The 21,096-nt window shown below is 40.4% G+C and overlaps 1 protein-coding gene across 1 annotated transcript; it reads right to left on the bottom strand.

Moving 5' to 3' along the window:
• Positions 1–201: 201 nt before the first annotated feature.
• FOXN1 (forkhead box N1) lies at positions 202–20,662 on the bottom strand. The gene is made up of 8 exons (XM_063173810.1): positions 20,540–20,662; positions 17,618–18,118; positions 15,212–15,322; positions 10,728–10,855; positions 9,847–9,943; positions 5,059–5,266; positions 3,442–3,969; positions 202–1,107 (listed from the first exon to the last, which is right to left on the bottom strand). Exons 1-8 carry the CDS (start codon positions 20,657–20,659, stop codon positions 845–847), a joined length of 1,956 nt encoding a protein of 651 aa, XP_063029880.1. The 5' UTR covers positions 20,660–20,662; the 3' UTR covers positions 202–844.
• Between the last annotated feature and the right edge of the window lie 434 nt (positions 20,663–21,096).

Here is a 21,096-nt window from a genome sequence, read left to right as displayed (position 1 = left end):
CAAGGTTTGGTTCAGCATCACAAGAAACCCCCCTGGAGGGATCAATTAAAACACAGATGCTCTCTGGATTTGGCCAACTGCAATTTCTCTCTTCTTTTTTATTACCATTAAAAAAATATGGCTCAATAATTCAGTTAATGTTTAGTTTATGTGGTAAAAGATAAGAGGCATGAATGGGAATAATTTCCAGCCAAGTAAAAATTCTACTAAATAGTTTTGTTCTTTTTTTATTAAAAAAGCAGAGTTTAAAATTTCTTTTTAAATACAGTAAAACTTTGATGTTTTCCACTGAAGCATATTTGTTGCTTTGGTTTTGTCTGTCAGCAGCTTGTCCTCTGTCTTCTAATACTTGCAGAATTTTCAGTTCACATTTACCAAAACCCAGGGGGACTACGGGTCCCTTCTTTCAAGGGGACTACAAATGTTTTAATAGGTAGATTTCATCTTTTGGATGGTCTGTGGTGGACGTTGTTGCCATCAGTGGCTCCAAGAAATAAGTTAAATTGTTGTGTGCTGTGAGTTCTGTGCTGATTTCCAAGCAGCTTTTTGTCAAAGAAAAAAAGAAAGAAAGAGGAAAAAGAAGGTCAAGAAGAAGATGAGTAGCTTCTTATTTCTGGAAGACGAAGAAGATGAGTGCCTTGATAAAACGGTGTTGACAAGTTCAGCTGTTAACCATATCCTCTTTAAATAATATTATACATTTTTTTTCTATTTTTTTGCTTTAATATCAGTCTGTAGAAAACCATCACGATAAAGCTACATATCCTGCGGGTGAGTTCTGGGAAAAAAAAAATGAGATAAAATTCCTGTTCCCGTGGGTCAGGGGGGGTGTCGGGGCTGTGGTTCACATCAGGGCGATGGGTTTGGAGCCGGGGGTGTTGCTCAGGTAGGACGGGGACACCGTGTCGAGCTCCATGAAGGCGGAATAGAGCGTGGTGAGCTGCAGCTCGGGCGCGCTCCCGTGCGCGCTCCCGTGCGCGCCCCCGTGCGCGCCGGGGCCGCCGCTCTCCAGCTGGCAGTGCGAGGGAAAACACTGCGGGGATGATGAAATGAGCACCAGGGGATCCACGGCCAGGCTGTCGTCCTTCAGCTCCTCCCAAAGATTCCCTACAACAAAAACCATCCCATGTTGGTTTATAGATCTGTTAGAGCCCTGGATGCTGAGAATTTTCAGTTTTTTACTTTTAACCCAGCTCTTTTAGCCCCGAGAGAATAATACTACATTTGGTCCGAGAAGGTTTCCAAAATTGAATGATAGAGCTGAGATTATGGGTTATGGGTGTGTACCTTGAATAGAAGTGTGTAATATCACAGGGTGGAAAACATAGAGTTCAAGGTTCATTATTATATATATATAAATATTATATATTTTTATATATATATTATATATAAATAAATATATATAATATATATAATTAATATATATATAAAATATATATATTATATAGCTAACATATACATATATATAATATCAATATGATATAGCTATAATATTACAAGATAGGTTATATCTATCTTATATAATATATAATTTATACATTATATATTATTTATAATTTATATATAATATACAATTTATATATTACATATCATATAGGACATATTATATACTTTATACAGAATTGATTATATTACAATATATATACTATATATAATAATATAGAAAATATATAATAATATTAATATATTATTATATATAATTATATTACATATATTATATTATGGTATAGCTATTATAATGTTATAACATATATAGCAATATAACAATATATATATAAAGCATTATATATATACATATATACATATATACATATATACATATAGATCTATATCTATATCTATATCTATATCTATATCTATATCTATATCTATATCTATATCTATATCTATATCTATATCTATATCTATATCTATATCTATATCTATATCTATATCTATATCTATATCTATATCTACGTTAAGATGCAGATTTTAGTGTTGTGGCTGCTTCTTCTTCTTCACCTTCTTCTCCATGGGTTTGGGTGGTTTTGTGTAATTGGACAGAAAAGTCTCAGCATTGTGGATTTTGGGTGGTTGGTTATTGGGTTAAAAGTAAAAATAATTTAGGTCTCATTTCTTAATTGGATAATTTAGCCTTAAAAGGCCTTGTAGAGAAAGATAGTGAGCCATTTTGTAGCTTGTTAGTAGAATGCTGTAGAACTCACAATTTGTATAGATAAGAAATAACAAACATTTGAGCCTGAATACAAAATACCACCTTCAATCCTGACCTTGACAGAGGCAGAAAATAAGCTAAAGAATCAGCACAGATTAATTCAAATTTCTTTCTATTTTCTCTCCATATGTTCCTTTATATTTGCTTTTTGAATCATTGTGTTGCAGGAGATGTTGGTTATTAAACATTTGTGTGGAGATGGGACTGAGGAAGGGAGGAGGTTGTTTAGATTATTATTATATGTCTGTCTCCATACATTTAAATCTGGGTGAAAGGAGCGTTAACTTTAGAAAATTCTTTCAAAAATTCTGTTAGAAATGTATATTTATGAAGAATATAAGAAGACATCTCAGAAAGTGTAATTGTTTTGGGTGTAGATGCTATTACTGCTTTGGGAAGAGGGAAAAAACATCCTTTTTAGCAGAGATGTGGAATCAATATTGATAAAGAAAAATGCTAGCATGTTAATTTAATCAAATTTATTTCTCTTGGTGCCTTTCACTCGACAATTCTCTTGTAAGAATGGCACTAAATAGCTGCGCTTGAGTAGCTTTCAGTTGAAAGCAGGTCTGAATTCAAAGAACACATTCTACAAACTGTATTGCAGTATTTAATATCAGCAATTGTAGCCAGGGGGGCAGTAAGAATGTTTTTTCCGTTCCTGGATGCAAATCTGTATCTTCCTTGGGAAACTTTTCAAAGATTTAACACAAAATTACATCGTGTTTATATAAAATGTAACCCAGGAAGGTGAGGTTTGTAACAGCGGCGTGGAGGCGTCAGAAAAGGGAGAGAAATGGATCTTGTGGAGGATGGGATGGGATGGGATGGGATGGGATGGGATGGGATGGGATGGGATGGGATGGGATGGGATCCATGGGGTGGGATGGGATTGCTGGGATGGGATAGAATGGGATCCATGGGGTGGGATGGGATAGAATGGGATCCATGGGGTGGGATGGGATGGGATCCATGGGATGGGATGGGATGGGATCCATGGGATGGGATGGGATGGGATGGGGTGGGATGGGATAATGGGATGGGATGAGATGGTATCCATGGGCTGAGATGGGGTCCATGGGATGAGATGGAATAATGGAAAGGGATATAAGATGGGGTGGGATGGGATGGGATGGGATGGGAGGGATCCATGGGATGGAATGGGATCCATAGGATGGGAGGTAACAAACCTGACTCTCCAAGACAAAAACACCTCCAGCACCTACCTTGGAGATCAAAATCAGTGAGGGACGGGTTGAGAGCATCGATGTCATTGCTGAGGTCTCCCTCCTGCAGCAGCGTGTCCTGCACCGTCCTGGCCGGAGAATGCTCGGGCAGCATCTTCATCCCGCAGCTCGGGGGGCTCTGAGCCGGCACTGGCGAATCCTGAGGGATGCTGGGCTGAGTCCGGAGCTGGCTTTGAGCCTCCCCAGCAGGGAACAGGCTCTGAGGCTCGGCCGTGTGCTGCAGCAGCGCCGTGGGGACCTGCGGGAAGCCCTGCGGGGACGCGAAGCAGCCGGGCTGCTGCCCCCCCAGCAGGGCGGGCAGGGGGCTCTTGGCGTGCAGCGCTGCCGAGCCGGGGATGCCGGGGAAGCCCTGCGGGATGCCCGAGGAGAGCGGGGGCTCGCACAAGGGATGGGGCTGCGCTGCCATCTGCCTGGAGAGCGAGGCACCTGCAGCGCCCGGCGGGCTGCACGGCACCAGCGGCGAGCGCAGCTTCTCGCTCTTGTCGCCTATCAGGGTGTCAAGCTCTTCTGGAAAACAAAAGGGAAAGGCCGTGAATGACCGATCCCTGCATTGCTTGCCGCAGGAATTGTGGTGTTACTCAGAAAATGACAAGGGAAAGTCTACAGCTGACTTATTCCTGCATTACTTGCAGCGGGAATTGTGATGCTGCTCAGAAAATATCAAGGGGAAAGTCCATAGTTGATTTATCCCTTCGTAGCTTGCAGCAGGAATTGTGGCGTTAATCAGAAAATGATAAAGGAAAGTCCAAAGCTGATTTATCCCTGCATAGCTTGCAGCAGGAATTGTGGTGCTGCTCAGGAAATGACAAGGAAAAGCCCATGGCTGATTTATCCCTGCACAGCTTGCAGCAGGAGTTGTGATGCTACTCAGAAAATGGCAAGGGATAGTCCGTGGCTGACTTTCCCTGGATAACTTCCAGCAGGAATTCTGCTGTTATTCAGGAACAGGCTAACAGAAGTTGCTAGTTTTTATATATTAAAACCTCCAAAGCCTGAAATTCTTAGTTGGAAGGGACCCACAAGGATCATCAAGTCCAATCTTAAGTAAAGGGCCCATACAGGGATTGGACTCACAACCTCAGTGATATTAGCACCATGCTATAACCAACTGAGATGTTTGCTTTTAAATTATTGTTGCCAAGTGAGAATGTAATACATTCCACTTTTAAAGGTTGGATACTTGGCAGTTAATCTCAGATTTTATTTGATATTTCATATTTCAGCGTTCTTTTTGTCACAGAGTGGTTTGGATTGGAAGGGATGTTGAAGATCATCTCATTCCACCCCCCTGCCATGGGCAGGGACACCTCCCACCACACCAGGCTGTTCCAATCCCCATCCAACCTTGCTTTTTATCTTAAAGTTTAGAGACATGTCAAGAGAGAATATTTTCTTGGGGAAGCTTCTTTGTGCTTATCTGTAAATATCTACAAAACTGGGTCTATTTTAATTCTGATATTAATTTTTTACTTGTTTTGACAACCAGGAAAAATCCTTAAATATTTTCCTAAATAATATTTAAATTCTTTTATGGATCTTGGTGAACAGAAAAATTCTGGGGAGAGCTGAGAGCTAAAACAAGGACGAATGACTGACCTGGCTTTGCCATACTCTTCCTCACAGCAACTGGGTCTTTCCTCTTCCATTTCTGAAGCTCCTCCTGCATCTTGTCAATCTTGGCTGGATTCAGAGCCCACAAACAGCCCTTCCTAGAAGAATTCCCTGACTTGTTCTCAACCTTCTCAAAGCACTTGTTCAAAGATAAGTTGTGGCGCACGGAATTCTTCCAACCATCTGGAGCTGTCTGGAGAAACAAACCCAATGTAAGAACCAGCTTGAAAAAAAAAATAAATTAAAAGCTAAAAATAAATAAATAAATTTAAAATGTATGTGTATATATATAACTGTGTTTTGACTGGTGAGGTTACAAGAAACGCTGTTTAAGTCTGTGCCTTCTCTGCAGTGAGAAGCTTGAACGTTAGAGGGAAGCCACAAAAATGTTACAGTCATGTTGTGTGGGAAGAGAGGGATGAGATAAAATATCAACTGATCTTCTAAGCAAAAAGGTTGTCGGAGACCTGCTGGGTCTCTAAGAGTGAATTTGCACATCACCAGAATTAAGTGTGTAAAAATTCATGTTCAAGAACTAACACGAAATCAGAATCTATTTTAGAACACCTAGAAATATTTCCAATTCATCATTAAAGTACTTTGTGCCACCTGGGCTCAAATTCAGTGTCCAGGCAGACTTCAAAGGGGTTTTCCATGCTACTGTAAGTGTAACTTTGTGTGCTGGCCAATTACATAAGCAAATGGTTTAATCACAAGCCCTCCAGATGAGATACAGGTTTCCACAGCTGATCACTCATCTCTGTGCTTTGCATTTGCTTTTAACTCAGCAGAAGAAGCTGGAAGGTTCTTTAAACTGGATCATCAAAATGATTATTTTCTTTTTGCCAAAAAATCCTCATATTTTCTTCTCAATTCCTCATAAGGATTGCAGGAAATGAATCAGCTCTCTGAAATGGGGGGAGGTTGTCCATGGCTGTTGATTCATATTCATGGATGCAAATATTTGTCATCATAACTGTTTATATCAAGTAGAGAATTATTGAACAGAGAGCATGAGAAATAAATGTGAGTTTCCACAGTCTTTTTTTAAATGTTAAAATTAGAATTTCCCTCTTAGGTTAATAATTTTTTTTCCATTTTTACTCTTTATTACTAGGATCCTTCTCTCATACAACGCCAGATTTTTGATAGTTTGATAATTTCTTTAATTGCTGCCTAGTCCATCAGACTTCCTCTTAGACCATCTTTTATGAATTAATCTGAGCCCATTTTGGCTTTCACCAGGCAGACTGTGAAATTTGAACGTACTTTGATGAAATTATTTTATCAGGATTTAATTTTCTGTACATGCTTTTATAAGGAACGTAAAACTTGTTATTTTGTAGCTTGTAAAGAACTATTGTGCGGACTAAGGCATTAAAAACCTTATTGATGAGATGAGGATCAAATTTAATACTCACTTCATTAAAAAATAAATAGGTGTGGAATTAAATACATACTATTTACTAAAAGAGAAACTATTCCCCCTTCAGAGCAGCAGAGCCTCTTCCATTTTGGCCCACCTGATGTCAGCATTTCACTATTCTGCCTCATGGGTGAGACAACACAAACTGTAATACAAGGGGAAAAGAGAAAAGAGAAAAGAGAAAAGAGAAAAGAGAAAAGAGAGAAGAGAGAAGAGAGAAGAGAGAAGAGAAGAGAAGAGAAGAGAAGAGAAGAGAAGAGAAGAGAAGAGAAGAGAAGAGAAGAGAAGAGAAGAGAAGAGAAGAGAAGAGAAGAGAAGAGAAGAGAAGAGAGAAGAGGAGAAGAGAGAAAACCCCAAACCTTTAAAGCCTTTTCTGCCATAAGATCACACTAAACACAACAAATCAGTTTTTTCTCCCTTGCAGATAATATTCAAGCAACTTTCTGGTAGTTCCAAAAGTGAATAAAGCTGTTCCTCCCAGCTAAATTGTGCGTTTAACTACTGAACAAGCTGACCTGGAAGAATATTCCTGTTTCTTGCCCTGCACAGAGGCTCCCCACACCCCTGTGTACCTAGACAGGATAATTGGTGTTTCTGCTCAGCTGGGAGTGGCATGGGCTCCTCAGAGGCTTGCAGAACGTGTGGGGGTGTAAATTAGGAGATGGTTTTACAAACTGTACAAGCAAAAAGCACACGGATTGATTTTGGAGGCTGCTGCCAGGAGCCGAGCAGGTTCTTGCATTAAATTCGGAATTGCTGAGCTGTGAGAATTTATTTGCCCAGGTAGGGATTAACACACTGAGATTATTAAGAGGAAAAACACCAGTTTTTAAAGCAGGTGTGATTGTAAATGAGCAAACTTTGGCTGCTGGGGCTGCTCTTGAGCAGCTGGAATCTCCTTGCTGCGGCTGGTTTTGGTAAACACTGCATTCAGCACGGTGGGGATGCGAGTGCAGAATCGCAAAATCAGCTGGGTAATCCCAGGATCGCAGAATCAGCTGGGGAATCCCAGGATCACTGAGGTGGGAAAAGCCCTCTGAGGGCACCAAGTCCAGCCCCTGGCACTGCCAAGGCCACCACCAATCCATGTCCCCAGGTGCCACCTCCACACCACCTGAGCCCTCCCATCACACCTCAGACCTTTCTGCCCTCTCAGCCCAACAACTCCAATTAAAAAGATTAAAGCTTTCTGTTAGACTCACTAATCACCACAAAAAAGAGAGAAAATCATTGTCCAGCCCCACTGATCCTGACCAGCTCTTGAAGTTTAAAGAGTTCAGTGATCTTGCAAAACCCTTTCTCTTTAAATCTAGGTCTCAAGAGAAGGGAGAGGTACATCAAAGACTAATTCAACTTTAGCTGTGTGGATTTTTTTTTTTTTTTTTTTTAGGACGTAGGAGTTGGATTGCTCTGTTTCAACTAGAAATGAGATTGTTGCATCATAGAAACTAAATTTGCTGTGGCAGCGAATCCCAGTTAATTTGACTCTGCTTGTATCATCCCAGCAAGGCTCTGTGTGCACTTGCTCTCTTTTTCTCCAACCTAAATTGTTTCCCCTGTTGTATTCTGCTTTTTAGTGAGCCCTGGTAACAGCAGCAAAATGTTCTTTGCTGATTTTTATGCGGTTTTATTTTGCTGAAGAGTCTCCAAAAGCAGGGAGGGTGGAGGATTTTAAATTTTGCCATGTATTGGTAATTCTCTGCAGTAAAGAGCAGAGGCATACAGGGATTGATGACTGTAAATGTAATATCTGATTGCTCATTCTCCCCTGGTTATTTTAAGGATGCGACAGTCAAATACATTTGGCTGAATTTGTAAGTAAAGTGCAAAATAGGGAATTTATGGGTAGTACCCCCTGCTCTATTCTGTTCCTACAGCAGTGACCTCATTCTCATCAGTTTTTAAATGAATTTTAAAAAAGACACGAGGTCCTGAAAAACCAGGAGGGACCAGGATGGTGACACCTGGAGGAGCCACAGTCCTGAGTCTGAGGGATTCTGCCCATGCTGGCAGCAGCAGCATTTGGTTTAAAGCTGCTGATTAATTTTATGATCAATTGTATTATAAGACAACAGAGAATTAATTTCAGTTTGATCTGAAGAATAAACATCCACATGCCTGTAAAAATTATTAATAATATTCCCACCTCTCTGCTTGAAACTCTGGCTATTTTCCTGTGGATTCCCCTGGGATTTCTAATGGTAGATTTCTTTATTTTTTTTTCTCCTTTTCTTGCTTGTAACAAATGATGGAGCACTTAGTGACTCCTTTGGGAGGAAATCTGGGAGTGTGATGGATCCTGACAGTTCTTCCTCTGTGATAATGTGCATTTTTCTCTGGTTACTGACATATTCAATCTTCTGTTTGTGTGCGTGTGTGCTCTATTTATCCTCAGTGTCCAAAACCACTGCAGAATTGTATTGGAACATTTATTTTTCATTATTCTCAATGTTCCTTTATTACAAATGTTTGAAGTGCCTTGCTGTGGCTGTTTGAAATTTGCCCTGATCGCTGCAGGGCTATTTGCAATAGGAAACAGGACAGACTCACTGGCTTTATTTTCATTTTTGGGCCTTGCTCACAGCTGAGCTCACCCACTGTGGATTTCAGTGAGGTCCTTTTGAAGAATCAGCAGAAAAACAAAAATCCCTGAGTGGAGCAGCACTCGCTGATTCCATTACTTTCAAAAACCTGAGCTAATCCTGCTGCTCCAGGATGCCTGTGCTGAGTGAGCAGTTCCCAGTGCCATTCCAGCTGTGAGGAGCCATTCCCAACCAGCAGGGATCCGAGTTTCAGAGGTGCTGCTGCAAACCACCCACCCCAGCTCACCATGTCATTATCAGCTTAGTGCCATCAGCACAGCTGACACTTCTCTTTGTGCAGGGCATGCAGGGGATGCTGTTGCCCAAGATGAATTTCCCAGCTCCAGGATGGAGTGGGATAATCTGGAATTCTCTGCTTCCACACCAGTCTGGAGGTGCTGCTGGTGGCACAGGAAGCCACAAGACCAGTTCTGCCTGTGTTTGAGATCTGAGAGGAGGCAGGGAATGTGATTTTTAAATTATTTACCCTTTTTATGGTGAGGGATGGTCACTGTTGTACACCCAAGCTCACAGCTGGAACAGTTCTTAACATCTTCTTGAGTTAAATATTACCACGTTTCACATTTCTGCCTAGGTGCAGAAGGCCGAGGAGCTTGTGATCATGGGAGTATGTAGTGTGTAATTGATTTGGTATTAATCTCCTAAGAAATAATCCCTTTTCATAGCTGGAATCCCATCCCTTATTCCCTCTGCTGATAGATAAACTTAGAGGGAGATTCCCTTCCCCATCCCCGTGGAACTCACCTTAAAGTAAGGGAAGTGTTCTGTCATGAAATTGTAAATCTCACTGACTGGCAAACTCCCTGTCTTGCTGTTTTTGAGAGCCATGAAGATCAGGATGCTTTAGGGAGAGAAAAAAAAAAACAACAAAAAAAAGCATTTTAGCCTCTTCTGCCTGACTCCTCACAACCAAAAATAGATCAATTTTTGCACTGTGTGTAGTTATTCTGACTCACTGTCATAGCACAAATACAAGGATGATTTTATGTTTCACTCAGTCAATTACAACAATCTCCCTAACTCCTACAGGTAATTCTCCAGGTTAATCTAGAAGGTCCAATCTGGGTTTAAAATAAAAGAACATAGAAAGCAGATACAAGACCTTCTAATCCTGCTGGTGTGGAGTTATTGAAGGTTTGTTTGACTGGTGGAGGCCACAGAGAGAATCAAACTGACAGTGACAGAGTCATAATTAAAATTTAATTATCAGATCTACTTTGGTGGCTAAACCCATGTGGTGACTGCCATAGTAGGTAGGTTTTCAAGGCATTTCCTTGCTCAAGTAACTGGGGAAAGAATAATTTTTAATACAAAATAGACAACTCAGTGGCACCAGTCTTGTGCGGATGAAATTCGCAACACTTAAATTATTTCCTTAGAGAAATTTTTTTTTTTTTTGTTTTGGGGAGTGATCAAGACTGCTCCCCTGCTTTACAACACTTAATTTCTGTGTGCCTTGGCTGGCCCCAGAGCCTGGAACGTTCTGTGATCCACGGGGACAGGACAGAACAGCCCGGCAAGAAGACAAATGGAGCGAACGTGTTGCTGCAAACGATGCTGGAACAGGGCCAGGGGTGAACGGGGTATTTCCTGTAAGGTGAGGGCTTGGAAAAAGATTGGATTACCTGTAGGAGTAGATGGGTTTGGGGAACAGAGGCTGCTGAGATTCTTGGCTGCTTTGAGGAGCAATCCTTTGGTAGGGGTAGTGCGAGGAGGCGATGTAAGTCACGGGGTAGCTGCCGCCTGAGGGGTACTGGATGGGACAGCAAAAATGTCATTTATTTTAGCAAAAAGCTCCCAAAAATATTCCCTAATAACAGCATTATTTCTGATACTGTATGGGAAAAAGTATTTTCTTCTTTATTTCTTGCTATGAGGAGCCGTGTCCTATTAATCATCCCCAGATAATTCCTGATTTTATAGACCTAAAGCTTATCTCCCTCCAGCCATCTCTTTTGAAGTATTTCAGCCTGCTCAGCCTCCCCTGAACAAGCACACAAATAATGAATGATGTCATTTTATCGACATTAAAACCCCAGACCACCAGAGTAAAAATCTCCAGTGTTCACTTTATAAAAGCCAGCTGAGGAAGTAAAGCTGCTAAAATATAGGAAGAAACAGAGAAGTTTTGCCTGAGCCTTATTTGGGTTTGTGTGCTATATTTTTTTGCCTTTTTTTTTTTTTTTTAGGTGGAGAGGGTACAGAAAGGCAAAAATTGAAAGCATATCATATTTGCTGCTAAGGGAATAGTATCCCGAAATCTCTGTTAAAATCACTGTTACTGTGCAAGGCAGGGAAAAACTCAACAAATAACGAGAAGAACTTAAATGGATGCACCAGAATATATTTAAGATGAATGTATTATTATGGAATAAGTCAGTGATGTCATTCCAGGGGTCAGGAAAGCAGCACATGAGACATTTTTGGGGTGGTTTCACTCTGCCTGTCTCATGCTGAAGCTGTTGGGCTGCTCCCTGTCTGTTCCCTTAGTAAAATCCAAGGAAAATCCTTCTCCACAGGGCCAGGAGCTCATGTGCCACCACCTCAAGTGATTTTTCCATTCAATTTTCTCTATCAGAAAGCTGAAAATAACAGCCAGGACCCCTAAAAACAGATAATATTTATGCCTTGGTACCAGCCACAGGAGCTTCCTGAGAAATGCTGACCAAACTCTCCAGGAGATCACCAAACCTGTTCCAAGACACGCTTAAAGTGAAGGGATCACCAGGATAAAAAGCCAGGTGAAAGATGGGATGATCCCCACAGACAGCCTGGATTGCACCAGAGCTTCCATAGATTTGTCCTCAATTTTTTAACACAGCCCTTGGTCTTTTTCTTTTCGGAATATTCCACGTTTTTCTCCCTTAAATTACAGTTTAAACCTGCTGCAAAGAGTTTTTCAGGAGCAAAGGAACATGATGTAGTTTAGGTAAGATAACATCAGCTCTGGGAGAGAGGAATTTCTGCCTCTTCCAGATGAATCTTGGAGGATGCCAGGGGTGAGGACATGGCCAGAATTAGAATTTCTGTCACATGATATTAAAAAAAATCTACCTGGATGCCTTCCCTGGCACTGCTGAGCCCTGTCCTGGTGTTTCACTGCTCATCCTGCCCATCCTGTGCCATGAGGTTTATGTGGTTCCTCTGGAAAATCATCACGTAGCCCTCAAGACTCATTGGGAAAAATCCCTTGGACATCTCCTTAGTTTCTAATTCTAATTCCTTTATTTTTTTGGATCAATAGTTTTGATTGCTCTTGGTCTTTGTCCCCTTAAAACAGCAAAACATTCCCAGTTTATTTATTTATTCTGTACTCTGAACAATTGATGTCATTTCCCCAGTAATTTTATGCTGGCTGCTGGAGTTTTCTTTGCCTGTTTGCTTTTATCTTCCTCACACTGAACTGCCTGAAATGGAATGTGGAAAGCCAGACTGAATAGACTCAGTTGTTTGCATGGTGAAAGGAATGAAATGTACATAATTAATCATGTCCTGCCTTCTTAAACCAAATATTGGGCACAATTAGAGCCTCCAGAGCAGCTGTGAACTAATTTTTGTGTGCACTGTGGTGCTCCCTGCCTTGTGCACTGGCTGCAGATTTTCCCCCAAGAGCAGAAACCCAAGAAATTCCTACAATAATTCTGATTTTTATTGGTTTTGGTGGCTCTTTGAAAGATAGGGCTGGTTTTGATGTCACCATGAAAGGCCAGACCTGGGTGTTTCAGGGATTATTTCTGTTTTATTGGTTTCATGAATCCTTTTGGAGGGAAGGGAGGCTGGGGAATGGGCTGGAATGACAGGCTGGAGCTGGTTTTACAGTCTGCCATGGCATGAAAGGTGTTTTATGGTGGGTGAGTGGCTCCAGCCAGTGTCTGCTCCTCATTTGGGTCAATAATAACTCATTTCTCTTCTGAGTCACCGCTCCTGTTGTGTCCAGCCGAGGGGAAGGTGAGGCTGTTTTATCATCTGCACAGAATTAATGAAGGGGCTGGATCCTCTCATCCCTCTAATGAAAACTGGGCTGGAACATCCCTCACTCCAGGGCCCGTTCTGCAGAGAGGAACCTCCTTGGAGTGGCTGAGCTTGCACTGCCCCATTCCAGCTTGGAATGGAAAGAGTTAATCATGGGGCTGCTCCATGCAGGACAGCTCATTCCACTTTTCTCAGCTCTTCTCATTTTCCAGCATGTGATCATGGCACAGGGATAGCAATTCTATTTTTACCAATTAGACCTTTTAAATTTTTTATTTAATTTTGCTTTTAATTTTATTTTTAAAATTTTATTTTCATTTTATTCCTCAGCAGCAGAACACCTTGCCAGACTTTTTTTACATTAACATTAAGCACAGATATTGAAGAATATGATGATGTGATTATGGCATGTGATTATGTCACAGGGATAGCAATTCTACCTCTTTCACCTATTGGACCTCTTTTCAATTTTAATTTTTCATTTTTTAAATTTTATTTTTATTTTATTCCACAGCAGTAGAACAACTTGCCAGACTTTTTCTGCATTAACCTTAAGCACAGATATTGAAGAATATGATGATGTGATTATGGCATGTGATTATGTCACAAGGATAGCAATTCTACCTCTTTCACCTATTAGACCTTTTAAAATTTTGTTTAATTTTTTTTTCATTTTATTTTTATTTTATTTCTGAGTAGCAGAACACCTTGCCAGACTTTTTTTACATTAACATTAAGCACAGATATTGAAGAATATGATTATGTGATTATGGCACAGGCATAGGTATTGAAGAATACGATTATGTGATTATGGCATGTGATTATGGCACAGGGATAGCAATTCTACCTCTTTCACCTATTAGATAATTTTGAAATTTTATTTTTAAATTTTTAAATTTTTAAAAAATTTTATTTTTATTTTATTCCTGAGCAGCACAACACCTTGCCAGACTCTTTTCTATATTAACATTAAGCAGCAGGTATTGAAGAAAAGTCTGACAGAAACCTGCTGCACTTCAGAGATTTGTCCCAGTGCCAGCCTGCAGGTGGATGGAGGATTTTCCTCTTGGTGCCTGTTGGATCTTGCCTGGCAGCTTTAAATCTGGAGGTTTTTGGAATGTGATCAGCACAGAAACAGCACTGCTGTCAAACCAGCAGGGACAGGGGAAAGGTGCCTGCTGCAGAATGGATAGGGAAATTAGGAGTATTCTGTGAATTCACAAGTTAAGTGGGGTTTCTGCACACAGAAATGGCATTTTTATAGTGAATGATATATATGGAACTGTGACATATCCACAATAGTTTGTATTTGCAGCAGAGCTTTGTTTTGGCACCATTTTGGGACCATTTTCTTCTAAAATAACGATAATGGATTTGTAAGTTAGGATGGTAGTACAATATCACTTTCCCTACATTTATATTTATATTTATATTTATATTTATATTTATATTTATATTTATATTTATATTTATATTTATATTTATATTTATAGTTATATTTATATTTATATTTATATTTATATTTAATTGTAGATATTTTATTTTGATTTTTATTATTGTCAATAATGCTTCAGCTGACTAACCTTGCTCTGGGGATGATGCAAGAGGCAAAAGGTTTCAAAAGATGTGTGTGCCATCAAGCACAAGGAAAGCGGACATCATTTTGCTGTTCCAATTTCACTTTAAAATATTTTTCTGTGTTTGGTCTGAATTTCAGCAATCTATTTAGGTTTTTTTTTTCCCTGAAATTAAAGGAACTCAAGTTAAAGGAAATTAGTGTGTCACTCTAGGACACACAGTTAATTAAGATCCTGAAATATCAAGAGTTATATTAATAATTTATCTGGCTCCAAAGCAAATTTTCTCGAGTGCAATGGTGAAAATATAAATATCCAGTACTAAGATTCTATTTCACAAGTTTTGGTTTGGCATTTTTTTCTTCTTTTTCTTAGTGAGCATCTTAAATTGCATTTAGCTGTGGTTGATTTTAGATCTTATAAAGTGAATGTAGGCATAGAAACACAGCCCTGCAAACACACAAATGTAAAGATATTTTAAATATTTTTTAAAAATGATGATTACCGCAACTTTTGTACCATTTTAGTGCTAAAAACCAGGGTTTTGGTGCTGTACTGACCTGGTGGAAGGGGTGTGAGGAGCAATACATCTGCTGCACCTGGGGCTGGTAGCAATACAGGCCAGGCTGCCCTTCCAGCGGGGATGTCCTGAGCTTCAGGTCTGAATCCTGCTGCAAAACAGCCAAAAAATGAGCAATTAGAGAAAACAGCTGAATTTAAAGCAGGATAATTAATCACTGTCTGGATTTGCCTTCGTTACGTTGAGTTTTTGGGGTTTAGTTGCGCTTTGGTAAGGGTTGACGGAGTTGGTTTGTGTTTTAATGGTGCAAATCTGGGGCTGGCCATCCCTGGGACAGAGGGAGGTGACACTGCCATGGCAGGAGGTGACACTGGAGCACCTTCAGGGTCCCTTCCAACCCAAACCACCCCGTGATTCCATGAAGAAACGAACCAATTCCTGCATTTCCACGACTACAGCCTGAAAAAAGGAAACCCCAGCCCACATTCCGTGCGCAGAACAATTCAGGAAAACATCAAGCTCTGTGTATATTCTTATTTTTTTTCCTCCCTGCACACACAACCCACACACTCCAGCTTTCACTCCTGAGTGTGCACAAGTGTCTCCCTCGTCTTTCATTCTCCCTGATTTTATCTTTAGGCTGGCAGCGCCTCTGGAATTTTGGCAGGTCTGTAATGTTCAGGAAAGAGGTGGCAGAGAAAAACCACACTGGGCTGGCTGCTGGGTTCAACCAAGACGCAGGAAATATGTAAAAAATGGAGGAATTCAGTGAGAAACTTTTTCCAAGAATCCAACAGCACTTATCCTTCTGCTTTAAAACATGGCCAGCTTTTATGGCATTTTAATCTAAAAATATTAATAAATAAACATATACACACATTGTTTCTTATATATATTTTATATATCATGCATGTGTATCTAATATATAAAAATATATATCTAGTATATCTAATAAATATAAAAATATTCAGTATTTTAATGTTATATTGTTAGAAGCACAAATTAGACTTGATTTGACATCCATTATCAATAAGCATCCGTGTTATTTTGGTGATATGAAGATGAAGATTTTGGCAAGTCTCAACTTTCCAGCAGCACGGAAGTGATTTAAAAGTGGGAAGTTGGGTGCTGGCAAGACCCAACAGGGAGTAGCTACACCTGCTTGTAAAGGGCTCTTGCACTGCTGCCTTTGCATCCTGCAGGGATTTGGGAAGAAAATGGGAATTTCCTTTTCATCAGCTGCTCATAGGTTTTGCAGCACTGAACTCCTCTGACCTAGATGAGTGTTTATCCAGGAAATAAGAGATTTAGATCGATTTCCTCCTTAACCTGGATGGCTTCAATCCCCAGGTATGTTCCCTGACAACATCTCTCCATTCTTTTGGTCTTAATCCAATTAATATTTTTTCTTTTTTAAACTCCTCTTCCATTTGTAGCTCTGAATTCCTCCTGTCCCAGCCATTCAGAACCAGCTCAGAGCTCCTTTCTGGCGGGTGGAATTGTTCTTTTTGGCTGCAGGAGATGATCAAGATGCACTTTGCACCTTGGATCACAGCAGAGGTCTTGTGGAGACACTGGAGGGGAATTTAATTTGCTTTTCAGGGATCTCTGCTGCCCTAAATAGGCAGCTGCCTCCATCTGGTATTGAAATCAGCTCAGGTAATTTTGCACTGCACATATAAGCAGAGCTGATATTTATTTTTTGATGTCTTGGAGCTTTCTCTTCTATTTGCACTGAGAAAAGTGCGGGTGAGCTGTTGGACCAAATCTGTTCCACATCCTCATGCTTGAAAATATTGTTTTGTGAACTTTTGTTTGTAGAAAACCCCAACTGATGACAAATTTGGATATTTATGATTCATGTATCCTGTCTGACGCAAAATAATTTGTCCTTGTGCTTCTTTCTGAGAATTGTTTGAGGAAAAGCCCAGAAAAGAGAAAATTTGGAGAAACAAACACGGATATGTCTAAATTTGCTTTCCCTGAGCTCTAACCTGTATCCTGACAGAGTGATAAACATCTAGGATTCAGGTACCCCTTCTTATGGAAAATCACTTGTTCTTGTGCCTCTTTCTGAGGATTCTTTGAGGAAAAGACCAGAAAATAGAAAATGTGGACAAATAAACATGGATATATCCAAATCTCTTTCCCTGAGCTCTAGCTTGACAGAGCAATAAACATCTAGGATTCGTGTACCCCCTCTGACGGAAAATCATTTGTCCTTGTGCATCTTTCTGAGGATTGTTTGAGGAAAAGACCAGAAAATAGAGAACTTGGACAAATAAACATGGATATTTCTAAATCTGCTTTCCCTGACCTCCAGCTTGACAGAGCGATAAACACCAACACAGTCGCTACAACAAGAAAATCCTCCCAATAAGAAAATCCTTCCAAAAGCACAATTTTACCACTGAAAACAATGCAAACAACACCAAACCCCACTGACCATGACCTGGGCGCCGTGCTCCTGCCCCGTACTGGAGCTGTACTGGATGCTGTTACACCACGGCTGCTCTGCGGAGATATTTGGGATGTGGGTGGGAAACGCCTCCGGCTCCTCGGCAGATCCCGGCAGACCCTCGAAGCCATCGATGCTCCTGTGATTTTTGAAGGGAGACACTTCTGGTGGCAGGGCCTGGTGAGATTCCTGGAAAACATCCTCGCTGATCTGCCTCTTGTAGGGGTGGAAGGGGTTCCTGGTGCTCTTGAGGAAGCGCTCGTAGCTGCCGGCAGCGTTCTCCTCGTAGCTGCAGCGCCGGAATCTCTCGGTGCCGAAGGATGCCCTGAACTTGTTGGTGCCACAGGGGATCCCTTGGCTGCCAGGGAACCCTCCCTGGATGGGGTCCTGGCATGGGGAGGCAGGGCTGGGGCTGGGAGAGGATTCTGAGCTTGTCCTCTCTGTCCGGGTGTCTGGCTCATAGGGCGGGCAGCTGTAGCTGGGGTTATCCTGTGATGGGATATGGATATTGATTTATTTAAGGTCAGGATTGAAGTTTCAGCAAATATTTTATTATTCTCATTGTCTGAGTTATTTTATTATTGTCTAAGTTATTTTCATTGTCTAAGTTATTATTGATTTATCCCTATGGGGGATAAATTGATATTATTGATTTATCCCTATGGGGATAAATCCCAAGGCTACAATCCCAGCGCTGATCTCTCTTATCGTCTAAGTTATTCTCATTATGTAAGTTATTTTATTATTTTCATTGTCTTGGTTATTTATTTATAGAAATTTTAAAATATAACATTTATATTTTAATGACTTTTTTTTTACATCAAAATATAAATGTAATACACAATGGAATATTGACATTTAATTATTTAAGGTAAGGATTGAAGTCTGAGCAAATATTTCATTATTTTCATTATCTAAGTTATTTATTTATAGAAATTTTAAAAGACAAAATTAATACTTTAATCACAGTAAAAGCTGCAATGGAATATTGACATTTATATAAGGTTAAGATTGAAGTTTGAGCAAATATTTCATTAATTTCATTATCTAAGTTATTTATTTATAGCCATTTTTAAAAGATAAAATTTATATTTTAATGCAATTAAAACATAAATGTAATATGTGATGTAATATTGACATTAATTTTTTAAGGTTAATATTTAAGTTTGAGCAAATATTTTATTATTTTCCTTATCTAAGCCATTTATTTAGAGAAATTTTTAAATTGACATTCATTCATTTAAGGTTAGTATTTAAGTTTGAGCAAATATTTTATTATTTTCATTGTCTAAGTTATTTATTTATAGTAAATTTCAAATGTAAAATTTATATTTTAATTATATTAAAAATACATTTTAAATGGCAAGTATGACATGACCAGTTCTGCCCACCTTCATGCAGGGAAGCCCTAAAAAAATCTCGAGGGTTTTCTGGTTGCTTGGTATCCAAAACTATTCAGCAATTAATTAATCAATAAAAGCAAGGCCAAGTTGGATTGGTCTTGGAGGAACCTGGTGCAGGATGATCTTTAAGTCCCTTCCGACCCAAAGCACTCAGAAAACAGAGCTGTCCTTGAAAAACAAGGACACCTCGACTCTGCTCTGCCCATTTCAGGGAAAAGCTGAGGAAGGTCGGGTGATGACAGATTAAATGACAGGAATGCGGTAAGTGCAAGCCCTGTCGCCTGCAAGTTTAGTCAAATCAGCTTGATCTCATCCCTGCTGGGCTTCCAGGCTCCAGAAATGTTGGTGCTTACATCACTTCCCTTCATTAGGGTGGCCACACTCATCTGGAGACACAGGACAGGCTCTGGGCAGACACCCCAACCCTCCTGTGTCATCTCCTCCCTCCCTTGTGCTCTCCAGCAAAGAGAAACCACTCAGGAGCTCTTTAATCTGCAGCAAGGCTGCAGTCTGGGTCCTGCCGCTGAAAACATGCATATAATGAAAATATTTCCCTGACATCAGGGATGGGTAATTAGTGGGGAGCCTTTGAGAGGACGCACATCAGGCTGGAGCAGGGTGCTGCGCTCCTTTCCTCTCCAAATCCGAGAAACCCCGCAAGGAAAATCAGGATAAACCCAGTTCTTTCTGCAGGGGGACACAGCACAACTTTCCCACTCATTTTAAGGAATGGAACAGAACATTCAGCTGGAGTTTAAGATTAAAAGATGCATGTAAAGAAAATATTTCCCTGGTGTCAGGGATGAGTAATTACTGGGAAGCCTTTGAGAGGACACACAGCAGGCTGGAGCAGGATGCTGAGCTCAGGGATGGGAGAATGTCCTGTGCTCCTCAAAAAGGCAAACACCAGGTTATTGAGTGCTCCCTTCCCTCCTCTCTCCAAATCCAAGAAATCCCGCAAGGAAAATCAGGATAAACCCAGTTCTTTCTGCAGTGGGACACAGCACAACTTTCCCACTCATTTTAAGGAATGGAACAGAACATTCAGCTGGAGATTAAGATTAAAAGATGCATATAATGAAAATATGCACATTTCCCTGGTATCAGGGATGAGTAATTAGTAGGAAGCCTTTGAGAGGACACACATCAGGCTGGAGCAGGATGCTGAGCTCAGGGATGGGGGAATGTCCTGTGCTTCTCAAAAAGGCAAACACCAGATTATTGAGTGCTCTGCAAATCCAAGAAATCCCGCAAGGAAAGTCAGGATAAACCCAGTTCTTTCTGCTGGGGAACAAAACCCAGCTTTCCCACTCATTTTAAGGAATGGAACAGAACATTCAGCTGGAGTTTAAGATTAGCTGAGCAGGATAACTCAGGTTTCCACCCTTCAGGAATAAAACCTCCAGGGTTTGCTCTGTCACCGGTAGGTTTGGTGAGATCCAGCAAGAGCTGAATGTTTATTTTGATCTTTAAAGGAAGAGAACAGGCCTGGGCCAGTTTTACTCACACTCTGCTGAACTGGGGATATTGAATCCCCCTGTGCCTTCATCAGGTCCTGCTGGTCCCTTTCCAGAGTGTCCGAGGCAGAAAATTTAATATTGGACTGGTCCTGGAGTAGCGAAACCATCACCAAACCCACGGCACACAGAAATCCTGTCAGGGCAAAAATCAAATTACAATTAGCACTTTTCCAAACTTGAACTGTGAAACAAAGCCCTTGTTTGGTGCAGGTGATGGAACAGGCTTGGATGTGCAGCTGGAGCCATCCTGAGGAATTCCTGACACTGGAATTATTTTTTAGCTCTTAAAGAAATGTTCTGTAGATGAAATTCCAATGAAGATGTGGTATGGGGTTTCTGTGGATTCACCACATAATTTTTATAAAAATAAGCACTTTCTTTGTTTTCTACAGGATCATAAATTAAGGAAAATGTATTGTTTTGGGGGTTATGCAAATTTAGCAATGTCACTTTATTGAGAGATTGGGATATAAATGCACCCCAGCTGTTTTCAGAGGGATTATATTAAAAAAAAGGATATTTTTCTATCATTATTCAGACTGAT

The sequence above is a fragment of the Melospiza melodia genome, chromosome 21 (genome assembly GCF_035770615.1).
Source record: "Melospiza melodia melodia isolate bMelMel2 chromosome 21, bMelMel2.pri, whole genome shotgun sequence".
Classification (NCBI taxonomy): Eukaryota; Metazoa; Chordata; class Aves; order Passeriformes; family Passerellidae; genus Melospiza; species Melospiza melodia.
Note: the sequence above shows the minus strand (reverse complement) of the source record. Positions and strands in the feature narration are given on the sequence as shown.